Genomic DNA, 12,102 nt, shown 5'->3' on the forward strand with positions numbered 1-12,102 from the left:
ATTATAGTTTGCTTAAATAAAAGTACAAATAACTACTGCGAAGTTATTCATCAGGACAAATCTGTATTCCAAATGCTTATAGTGTATATGCACACGCATGCATGTATCTATAAAAACAAGGGTTTTTTTTACTGTGGTGTTAACCTAAATTAATAAGTCACTGAATCAACCACGGAATGGCTTGGTTACAAGTTAACTGTTTGTAGTTACCCCTCATTTGGGGAAGAGTCTGACATGAGAACTGCCTAATGACCAGTTGCAATGCCAATATTCTGCCAAGTTGTTCTTTCTGTGCTTTCTGGTAAGTATCACATGTGACAAAAAAGCTTTGTGTGTGTGAATCTTGGCGCTTCTATTAGTAATGTTAACAATTTGCCATTTATTTATTTATTTATTTATTTTTATAGGAGCAACAGGAAGACTTCAAAAAAGCCATACTGGAAGGCATAGAGACTACCAGGCTGCAAGTAAGTAAAGAAGGTTTCCATTTATTAGAGACAATTTTCAACAGATAGTGAATTTATTCTTTACAGTGAGAATGGGGAGCTCTGTTTTTGTAGGTCATTTATCTGTAAAGGAAAGATAGAATGAATTCTGGTAATTATTTAAAAAACAAAATAATGAAAAAGCAAAACTTAGGGGGAAGTTTGCCAATTGTGTAATAACTACTTACAGTCTATTTTCAACAAAAAATTGCAGCATTTGCCTTTACTCAACGGGTGTCTTTACAAAGTATGAGGCATTAAAGTTGGGATATCCAGATGTTATGCTTGAGTAATAGAGTTTGTAAAGAAGCACAGACTGGAGAATCTTAAATAAGTGCAAATGGCTGGACTTCAGGTACAACGAGATAATTTGTCATACCTGTAATTCTGAGCCTTAATTTCTTTTTGGGAACTGTCGTTTTTTTCCTGAAAGCTTTGCTGTCACTCATGAGTTGGAAAACTGTGGTTGAGGCAGATGTAGCAAGTAGATATTCAGAAAGTAGGTAACTAAGAAATATGTCTGTGAGAAGATTCAGTTCATAAAATGTAGATTTTTGTGGCAAAACTTACTTAAATATTATTCTTCTTTTCAGTGGCTTCTTTAAACTGAACTTTAGTTTCTGTCTTAGCCAACTTCTCAAATGAGAAATGGTCATTAATGAAGACAGATGACAGAACAGCTGAATGCAATACTTGTAGAGATCCAGCACCACGTACACTTCTGCTATCATATCTTAACATTCTCTTTAAAAATATTCTTTCAGAATAGATCAGTAGTCTTAATAAGTACCTGGGAATGTTAAAATTGATATTTACTGTTGACAACTGTGAAGAGTGCTAGCTGGAGTAAGCTTGACTTTAGCATTTTTGTGCAGCAAGGTATGTGAGGTACATCCAGAATTTTACAAAGCATACGTACTTTTAGTGTAGTTATAGGTAGTCCTGAAAAAGAAAACTAGGCAGATTGCATGCTGACAGAGTAGTAGCTGTAAACTGATATGTGTGTATTTCTTTTGTAGGGTCTTCAAACTGACTGTGGTCTTAGACAGTCTAGTTCTTGTGGTGGGTTTACTGACCCTTTGGCAGCCCATTCAGAACAATGTAAGTGTGTCATCTTTTCAGATGACCTGTTTTTTTTTTCACTCAGTTTTGTTGACAGTGCATATTCCAGGAGGGTAGAAAGGAGACACAAAATGTTAAACAACCCTGATTTTATGATTGGTGCCGTTTGTTTCCTTGTAATAGATGTAGTTATGCCAGCTTAATTCCTGTTACCTTGAGCTTCCCACAACAAATAGCCAAATAGTTGTAAAAAGGTAAGCAATTTAGTCAGAACGGTGTTGGAAATTTGTAGTAGTCAGATAGGCAAGTAAATGCAAATCTTTATTCAATTATGAATCTTTTCATTTATAGTACCCAGCAAGAGTAGAAGAGCATCAAGTGAAGACGCTCAGCAGGTAGACTCTAAAGCAGCTTTGCTGACGGTGGGTATTCTCCTCCTCCTTTATTGTTTTTGCTGCTGTTGTTGTTGCTAGTGTTGTCAAATAGAACTAGAACTGAAGGCGTAAAAGGACAAGAAACGAAAGAATAGTACTGATTTGTAGTCTTATTTATTCAAGGAGGTAACAGGCGGGGAACTGTTTTGGCTGAGGGAAGTTTCACGTATTCTCCATTTCATACTGTGAATATTCTTACTATGAAAATACGTGTTCCTTCCTGCTTAAACAAGCCTTTTTGTTTTAAAATAAAAATGTTTATATGATCTATATTAAAAAAAAAAAAGAATCTAGCCTTTTCTATTTTTATCTTTACCATTCCTTACATGTATTTGAATATTTCCACCCAACTACAGTACAACCTAATGTAATCTTTCCAATAAACAGACAGCACTGCGAGATCTTAAAACGTATAACTCTCTCACCCCCAGCATTAAATATACTATATTCTCCTTACAAAACTGAAACTTTTCTGTTTGTTTGTTTGTTTATTTATTTCCCTTTGATTTAAAGGATTGGTTGCAAGGTAGACCTTCAAGTAGCAGTCAAATGTAAGTAACTTTTCTATTAGTGGAGAAATTCCATTACACTCTCTCTCTCTCTCTTTTTTTTCTTTTTGGTTATTGTCTTTTGTCTGTAGTGGTATTTTGTTGTGTTTAATGAAAAAACAAGGTTTAAGGATTTTTCTAATAAATAACTGAATGTGTTCACTGGAATGCTATGGCAGGTTCTATTTAAATTAATGAGGTCACATCAAAGGGCAAAACATGTTCTTACATGGAAATGTATTGACACTTGTTTGGGAGCTAACTTCCTGCTGAAGGTCTTTACCCAACCTTTCGAACTTGTAAACCTTCTTTGAAACTGTGTAGTCATTGCTGTTGTTAACAATTATCCCCTGAGTTAACTGTTGAAACCATTACCTTATTAATCTGATAACAGAAGTGTTAGCTGTTGTGAACACAATTTAATTACAACACTTCTGTGAGAATGAGCCCTTGTGATGCAAACTTTGCATAATGTTGTACGTGACTGGGTAGTATTTAAAGTATAGCTCTAAAGCTGTGAGATTACTTAACAGCCTTCCATTACCATTTTGCAATTAAGCAGTAGTGCTGCCCTTGAAAAGTAAGGTAAAGGCACTACTGTCAATTTAACAAGGTGACCTAGGATGAAGTGTTAAAATTGATGAATGTAAAGCAAGTTTTTAACAAACAGTGACAGTTGCTTTTTTGGCATTTCACAGGGCATCTGAAGAAGACGCATTGAATGGTATGTTGATTGTTTCTTCTATAAACCATCTGGGAGCTTTTTTGTGCAAACAAACCTATGAGAATATTTTTTGGAGCTAAGGGACAGGTAGCTGTGATTACTTTTTTAACGAATAGCCTTCTACCAGGTACTACAGTTTCTCCTGATGTATTGAACAGCTAAATGAGATACTTAATTTCCTACATAGCATCTCTCTTTCAAAATCTAGCCACTTGAAAAAGTGGGCTTTGTGCATGGTTATTTTAATACACAATGCAGGTATCAGGCAGTTTCTCTCATTGTTTCTGATCTCTCTCAGGCATTGCTTCTCCTTTCAAGCCTATCATGGATATCAACTACTATTACTCAGGTCAGTGCCTTTTATGAATAAGCATTCATATTTTTAATGACACTTGCTAGATCCTTAAAATCTGATTGAATGCTGTTGTTTTTTCTAGCTGTAGAAAGAAATAACTTGATGAGGCTATCACAGAGCATTCCCTTCACTCCTGTGCCTCCAAGAGGTGAGAATTGTAGTTCTTCCTAGTGGGTAGAGGGAAGAGGGTCAGAGTTCAAACAGCTGGCTTAATGTAGTCTTTTGGAGAAGAAAACAGAAAACAAACCCTGTCCGGACTTCTTGTAATACAGAATGAGCAAGCCAAATTTCACACTTACTTGTAGCAACTTGAATGTAGATAGTGAACTGAAATAGTATCTGTCTTGCAACACTCAAAAAATAAATGAGTATGACATTCTCTAGAGCAGCTCATTTGCATACGAAGCCCAGATCTGACTATGCTTGTCTTCAGAAATGGTGACAAATTTTTATGAAAAGCTATTCTGGAAGGACTGCTTTAGGTTAAGATTATTGTTTTGACTTGTTTAAAGTGTATGTAAGCATTTATTCGGTGATCTTAATGTAGTTTGAACAGAATGCTGTTTGAATAGGGTCATTAGTAGTTCTAATCAGGGGGATCAAAACATTGTGCCTCTGTGTTGCTGTATGAAAGAAATTGGAGAGAAATTCCAACTGGCTTGTCTAGATTTTTAAAATTAATTTAGAGTGTTATTACTAACTTCTCATGTGTTGCAATCTAAGAACCCAGAGATATTCAATGCTTTAATTTTAAATTTCAAAAATTAAAGGTGCTAATTGCTTTTTGTATTGTAACATAGGTGAACCGGTCACTGTGTATCGCCTCGAAGAAAGTTCTCCCAACATCTTGAACAACAGCATGTCCTCCTGGTCACAACTGGGACTCTGTGCAAAAATTGAATTTTTAAGTAAAGAGGAGATGGGAGGAGGTTTACGTCGAGCTCTTAAAGTTGTATGTACGTGGTCAGAATATGACATCCTGAAATCAGGACATCTTTATATCATCAAGTCTTTCCTTCCTGAAGTTGTGAACACTTGGTCAAGCATTTATAAGGAGGATACTGTGTTACACTTGTGCTTGAGAGTAAGTTTTGTTCTTGTCATTTACTGAACATAGCCAAGCATCATGTTTAAGTTAGCTTGCTGTTCTCTGTGAGCTAAAGGGCCAAACAAACAGACAAAAAAAACCTGCTCCATTATGGTTTAGTTAATCAAAAAGCTAAAAATCTTAAAGTGTAGGTGTAATTTAAAAAGCAAGCAATTTGGCAGTTCTGTTCTCGCTGCCTTTTTAACTGTATAATTTTCCTGTTATGTAATACAGCAATAAAATATGGGCTTTGGATTCTAGGAAATTCAGCAGCAGAGGGCAGCACAGAAGCTCACCTTTGCTTTCAATCAAATGAAGCCCAAATCCATTCCGTACTCACCACGGTGAGTATACTTGAACTTCTATTATATTGCATGTTTTTGATGTAGAGGAATGCCTACAGAGTTGTGAACATGTTGATCAAATATATTAAGGTGTTGATATGTGTAAATGTATGTCTCAATGTTAAGAATGTAACAAATATTATTAGCAATGTTTTTATTGATATTTTCTTGCAGTAATTCTAGGCTCGTATGATAATATATATGACTTGGTATAATAGTTTCAAATGTTTTAAATAAGTAAATCAAATAATTATCCATTAGTAGTGATATGCTTGTCATTTATTTTGGAAATATGTTCATTAAGTATGCTTTTTTCTAGGTTCCTGGAAGTTTTCCTGTTATACTGCCACTCTGCTGGGCAGTGGTTTGCAGTTGAAGAGTGCATGACAGGAGAGTTTAGAAAATATAACAACAACAATGGTGATGAAATAATTCCAACTAACATGCTAGAGGAGGTTATGCTAGCTTTTAGCCATTGGACATATGAATATACAAGAGGGGAACTGCTTGTACTAGATCTGCAAGGTAATGTTCCTGTTTTGAAACTGGGGTCAAGGACCAAGGAAGATGTATATGGGTCCTTCTCACAGAATCGTAGTATATCCTGGGTTGGAAGGAACTGATAAAGACCACTGAGTCCAAGTCCTGGACTCACTTGTGATTGCATTTTATTAAGACTTCATATGCTGGTAATAAATAATGAACAGTATTTAGTGTGTCTTGATCTAGTTAATCTGAATTGGTGGTGAGCTTATTGAGTGTGGCACTGAATGCTACAGCACTGAAGAGAATATAAGTATATGCAAGTTTTAGTAATGATAAGCACCATAAAAATATGTTTGTAGACACATTTGAGTAGTAGTAATATAGCAAGCTGTGCTTATACTGAACTGTGTGCCACATATTCTGTCTGTGAGAAGTTCTATGTAAGAAATTTCTCTCAGGTGAAAATTGGTTAAGAATTGCAGACATAAAAATAGGTGAAGGAAACCTGAGAGGTACAAACTACTTAGGAGCAATTCACGTAAGAATAAAGAGCGTCCTATACCACTTGATTCCTTCTGCCTTCATTCTTGGGAAAGCTGAGAAGTCATAGCTGGCAGTGCCAAGGCTTTTCAGCATTAATGCACTGATGTAATATATAGATCTAACTGTTTCTTCCTGTGCTGTCTGAAGGTGTTGGTGAAAATTTGACAGATCCATCTGTGATAAAAGCTGGAGAAAAAAGGTGAGATTGCAGAGAAGTTTAAAGAACAATATACTTCTTTTTTTCTTGTGGAGAATGCAGCCTATGTTTATATGCCCTTTATTTCTAAGGTCATATGATATGGTGTTTGGTCCAGCCAATCTGGGAGAAGATGCAATAAAAAACTTCAGAGCGAAGCATCACTGTAATTCCTGCTGCAGGAAACTTAAACTCCCTGGTAAGGGCGGCTACTGTATTTTTTCTGAGATGCTCACGTATCATGGCATACTGTATGGTGTGTAATTAAACAGTTGTGTCATGCCGTGAAAGTGGATTAAGTAATAAATGTCAGTTTTGTGTTTTTACTTTTAAAAATATGTTCCATTTTAAGAAAAAAAATCTGAAATTAAGGATTGAACAGTGTGCATGTATTCTGTATTTGCATGCACAATATTTGAGGCAGGTAGGGTAGATTGATCTAGGATTCAGAAGGTAAAATAGAAAAGGTCATTGAAAAAAAATTCATAGAATCATAGAACTTTTTTTTTTTTTTTGAAAGGGACTTTGAAATGTCATCTAGTCCAACTCCCTGTATTGAACTGGGTCATCTGCAGCTAGATCAGGTTACTGAGATCCTGGTGCAGCCTGACCTTGTGTGTCAAGGAAGGGGCACTCACCACCTCTCTGGGCAACCTGTGCCAGTTCCTTACCACCCTTATTGAAAAACCTTCTTCCTTATAACCAATCTACATCTCCCTTCCTTTAGTTTGAAACCATTTCCTCTTGTCCTGTCACAACAGACCTTGCTAAAGAGTCTGTTCCATTCTTTCTTACAGCCTCCCTTTAAATACTAAAAGGCTGCTCTTGGGTCTCCCTGGAGCCTTCTCTTCTCCAGGCTGCACAGCCCCAACTCTCTCAGCCTGTCTTTCTAGGGGAGGTGTTCCAGCCCTTGAATCATTTTTGTGGCCCTCTCCTGGACATTATTTGAGTTATAACTCCTGGTAAACTTGAAACAGATAATAGAAGAATCCATTTTCCCTTAAAAGTTGACCTAATACTTGCTATATAATGTCTATAAATAGTATAATTAAGCTCCCATTACTTTTTAAAGTGAGCTTTAGACTTCCTATTACATGTATGATAAAAAACATCCATTTTCAGCACTGAATGCTTATTGAGGAACTCTTACTTACACGTAGATATACCTATCCAGTTATTTGAAAGACTTTTATCTTCATTGATTCTGCTCTACAAAGAGATGTTAACCGATATGACTTCATTTTGTTTGTACAGATCTGAAGAGGAATGATTACACACCCGACAAGGTTATATTTCCTCAGGATGATTCCCCTGAGCTAACAATTCAGCCTGGAAGCTGCACCAAAGAATCAGATTCAGCTAATTCTCTTCGTTTGATGCTCTAATGATGTGATCAAATCAGTGGCTTCATCCAAACATCATGGAATGTCACAAAGCTGTCACTTATCTTTCCTTCACCATAATTAAAAGAAAGATACATCAAAACAAGGATTACTGTGTTATAAGTGAAATTTTGGCTGGTCCATACTCTAAGGACCTGACAACTTGTGATAACCATCTACAGAGAACAGATTGGTAGCTGGTCGTTTTAGAGGTTGAATTATGATGAGCATTTATGGTATGTTTTTAAAAGGGGCTTTTTAGCAGAAGGTTTATTTTTTATTTTGTTTTGGTTTAGTGGAGGATTTTCTCTCCGTAGTCCTGTGGTGTGCAATATGCCTTCAACCAAAAGGATTTTGGTAGCTGATGTTTTAAGGTAAAAGCATTTGTCTGTTTGGCAGCTATCTTACTGTCATTTGGAAAAAGATTGGAGAAAGCACCTACCTCTGTGATGCCAGAGTATTCTTGGAGCGTGTTTGGAAGTGTTCCACTATTGTTTTCTCACCAGATGACTTGTGATCTGGCCTTTTGGAGAGGGCAGAGCCAAATGAGGGTGTGTATGCGACGCCAGTAGGCTGAGGTTGAAGGTAGGAACTTGATGTGTTCCAATAGAGAGAGAGTCTCCTGGATCAGGATTCAGCTTCATAGCTGTAAAACTGTTTATTTTTTGTGGAATTGTGCATAATGAGATTTCTTGTTTTATACATTTCAGTTTTCTCACGTCACCATCAAATAGTAACAAACAAAGCCATGATAGACTGGTATAATCATATTTGATAGAAGAAATAGTATGTACTGGTCCAAATAAGTTGCCTTGTGAGAACACAAGTTGGAAGTGCTTTTTGTTGTACATAGTGACTGCTTCAGAAGTTACGCCTTCCAAAGATCTCATCAAACCAGTGTATCAAAGCCGAATGTACACATAACTTTTAAATGTATTTAAAACTGTGTAGAAAACATCTTTAATGTTATGTTATTTGTGGTACTTATTTAAGAGAGACTAGGGTTGGATTAGCATTATGTAAAGTACGGGAGATTGCAATGCACCTTCGTGCAAATAAAATATAATTTAACTGTCCCAAATATTGTTGAGCATTCAGCAAGAAAAATCTGTTGTCCAACTGAAGTTTCATGCTGCGATTTTTTTTGTTACATAGGTACTAATTTGTAATTTTTAATTAAAGGGCAGCGTATAGCTCTATAAATTTTTTTATTCAGTAGTGTATCTTATAGATACAGACTTAAGGCACGAACACAATAGCTGTTTAAATGGTGTTTTATGTTTGACGGGGAAAGGTAAAATGTTATAAGGATATGATACTGTATACATTTTGTATATCATTAAATCTTCAAAGAATCTAAAATAAATTTATTCTTGTTTACAGACTTCTGCTGTCTGTCTTAGTCTGAAAGGTTATTTGGGTGAATCTGATGGCTCTGTGTGTGGAAACGTAGTATTATTTGCTGTGCTGGGACACAGCAGTTGGTTGTCTTTGAGGTATCGGAGCTTTGGCTGACACCAGAAGATAGGGGGAAAAAATGTGAAAACTGCAGTGCACAAACGTGGTAGGATTAATGAGTAAATGAGATAAAATGGCTTAAAGTTGTTTATACTGTTTGTTTAAAATTTGGAGCTCCTTATTGGGTGGTTGCTTGCATCCCCTTCCGTTGTTGTGAGGTGACAGACATCTATTCAAGGTAGTAATTACACCTTTTTATTGTCAAATTGTTAGCAAGTAGGAATGGCATACAGTGCATTGGTGAGGCTAGCTCTTAAAATTGGGAAGGATTGCTGGAGGAGACCAAAAGGGTAAGTAAGGTCAGGGAATGTATGTGTGATTTGGAGTGCCTAACAGTGGTTAACTGTACGTGTTTTTGTACATCTTCCTGCCATGAGTGCTAGCTTACTGAGGTTACAGCTAGAATTAGGTGAGAAACCTCTGTGTAAACAGAGGAGAAAACAATGGCAACTTTTTCATACAATCTTCTCTTTCGTGCTAACAGAAAACAACTGTAAATGTGTCTTCCAAGGAATGCATTGGAACGATGTGGTGGCATAGAAGTGTTGGTTTGAAGAGGCAGCAGTTGAAAAATTCCTTCTAGCAGGAAGCTTTGATGTCAAGACAAATGGCAGTGTTTGTTTTCTGAGACTGAAACTTCTGACGTTCCCCTTTCAGAAGATGTGCAGTTAGTGGCAGCCTTCTCTGTGTCTGCACAAAAACGGAATTAACTGAGAACAGAAGCATCCATTTCAAGTAATGGCATGCAGCTGGAAGCTTCCTTCCTGCCCTTGCTGCAGTTGAGCAGCAGATCTCTTGTTGCAAACTTTGCTTAGCATTTTGTATCTTGTTTTCTTGCATTTTGTCATTCCCAGCCTCTGCCATAGTCATAGTTCAGCCCTTCCATATGTTTGGATGAAAAGTCTGACTTCTGCCATCTCCCACTGACATCAGTTGGTACAGTCTTCTCTCGAGTCCTCATGAGAAAATACTGTATTTCTTCTAAGTAGGTCTGACTTAATAATTAATGCTTGTATTCTGTGCTTTCTGTGCCCCAGTAGGAAGGTGTTGAGCTGCAGGAGGAGGGAGGCTGCAAGCTCTGTGGAATGAGATTTCCTAGCAGTCAGCACGGGCTGGGCACTCACGTGGGCAACCTCTGCTACGTGAATGCAGTTCTGCAGTGCCTCTGCAGCATGTCACTGCTCATGGAGTATTTGCTGTCAGGAGAGCGTGAAGCAGCCCTGCACAAGTGAGTTGATTCACACTACTGTTACTTTTCTCTCCTTCCAAATGCTGTGTGTTGCAGTGAGGACACTGGAGGCAGCCACCTTCCAGCTCCCCACCAGGCACCCACGGACGTTGTCTGGCCACAGTCAGGTTTTGTCCTTCCTCCCATGTCACTGCTCCCTCACTCCCCATCCGCTTCCCCTTTCTGTCAGCAGTGACCTTCGATGTCTGCAGACAGAACTGCCTTTATTTGGAACTTCCTGTTCCAAATGGCTGGAAGTCCCAGACCAGAGCCAAACTCTTCTGGCACTTCTGTGCTACTGAGGAGACTTGGTCCTGTCTGGGGACACTGCCAGAGCACCCTCACCTGTCACTGCAGTTTCCTTCACCCACAGTCCCTCACACTGTCAGTACTCTGCCTCTGCAGGTACCACCCAGTTGTTTCCTTGCTGGGTACGTTAAGTGTTTTACTTACTTTTCTTTCTTTCTTTCTTTCTTTTTCTTTTTTTTTTTTTTTTTTGCCATTTTATGGCAATACCAGTAATTGTCATCACTGTCTTCACATTTTGTTACTTTCCAGTATCTACACAGTCTCTCAGACCAAATGACAGAGGCCAGCAGGGCTGTACTGTACCTGTGTATGTTTACTAAATTTATGATAGCATCATAAAGGTTGGAAAAGACCACTGAAGTCCAACTGTCAACCCATCCCCATTGTGCCCACTGCCCACATCCCTCAGTGCCACATCCACCTGTTCTTGAACTCCTCCAGGTACAGAGGCTACGCTCCCTTTTGAAGGTAGAGCCACTACATTTTCATACTTTGTCTGAAATTTGTTTATTCTTCACAAGGGAGGATGGCAAATCTGCAGCCACCTTTGGCTGTTCAATGTCTGACGTATGGCTGAGAGAGCTTGACTGCATTTCCCTGGAGAGCTTTTGTTCAGTCCTTGGGGAGCCCAACTGTCCAACTGTCAGCAAGAGGACTCAGCAGGATGTGCAGGAGTTCATCTGCGTGCTGAATGAGCTCCATGAGGCCCTCAAGAAGGTAAGAGCACAGCTGTGATGTGTTGAGGGCTGTGCGTTTCCTCTGCATTTTCACAATCACCAGCGCTCCTCTTCCAAACTGCATGATGTGGCTGCTAAAATTGTCATTTTCCTCCTTTGTTTCATACTCACATGTACATAATAACTCACTAGCTTCTTCTAATGCCATGTCAAATTGCAGCCCCTCATCTAAATGCTAATGCTGCCTGTGGCTCTGTTGTATTCACCTCTTCCCCCCCTGCCCTTTCTGTGCTTTACGCTCTTCCTTTTCATCTGCTCACAATCTTCCCCTGCCATGCCCCTTTCTGCTCTTCTCTTCCTCAGGTCCCCTGATGAACAGCTTTGCCAGCAATGAAATCATCCCACTCACACGTCCAAAGTATTAAATCTTACAGCAGCTTACTTGATGCTCCATATACGCAGATTAAACTGAAGTAGTAGCATTTCAGCTTGTCACAAAGCTTGACTCTAAGCAGCCTGTGGGCAGTGGGCAGCCACTCCATTGGAAACCCACTCTGCTCTTCCACAGAAGTTAGTTCCACTCTGCTTAGAAGAAGACCAGGTAAGCTGGACTTCTGTCTGCTTTTAATACCTGCATCCATTTCTAATATATGGAAGGATCAGGCAGCAAGATCTTTGCTTTTCTTGCTGGACGTCATTTGCAGGCGTAGTGTGTTTGTCAGTT

The 12,102-nt window shown here is 38.4% G+C and overlaps 1 protein-coding gene across 3 annotated transcripts in view; it reads left to right on the forward strand.

The window, feature by feature from the left end:
* Positions 1-9,030, forward strand: part of TRPM7 (transient receptor potential cation channel subfamily M member 7) — a 53,229-nt gene extending 44,199 nt beyond the window's left edge. For all 3 annotated transcript variants that reach the window (NM_001398044.1, XM_046899080.1, XM_046899079.1), the window contains 13 exons: positions 408-467; positions 1,505-1,586; positions 1,899-1,969; positions 2,495-2,532; positions 3,228-3,253; positions 3,552-3,602; positions 3,691-3,756; positions 4,409-4,692; positions 4,957-5,039; positions 5,359-5,564; positions 6,216-6,267; positions 6,357-6,463; positions 7,519-9,030. In NM_001398044.1, the coding sequence (NP_001384973.1) occupies positions 408-467; positions 1,505-1,586; positions 1,899-1,969; positions 2,495-2,532; positions 3,228-3,253; positions 3,552-3,602; positions 3,691-3,756; positions 4,409-4,692; positions 4,957-5,039; positions 5,359-5,564; positions 6,216-6,267; positions 6,357-6,463; positions 7,519-7,649 (1,257 nt within the window). In that variant the 3' untranslated portion in view covers positions 7,650-9,030. The remainder of the gene's footprint in view (positions 1-407; positions 468-1,504; positions 1,587-1,898; positions 1,970-2,494; positions 2,533-3,227; positions 3,254-3,551; positions 3,603-3,690; positions 3,757-4,408; positions 4,693-4,956; positions 5,040-5,358; positions 5,565-6,215; positions 6,268-6,356; positions 6,464-7,518) is intronic.
* The last annotated feature ends 3,072 nt before the right edge of the window (positions 9,031-12,102 follow it).

Source organism: Gallus gallus, chromosome 10, assembly GCF_016699485.2.
Source record: "Gallus gallus isolate bGalGal1 chromosome 10, bGalGal1.mat.broiler.GRCg7b, whole genome shotgun sequence".
NCBI lineage: Eukaryota > Metazoa > Chordata > Aves > Galliformes > Phasianidae > Gallus > Gallus gallus.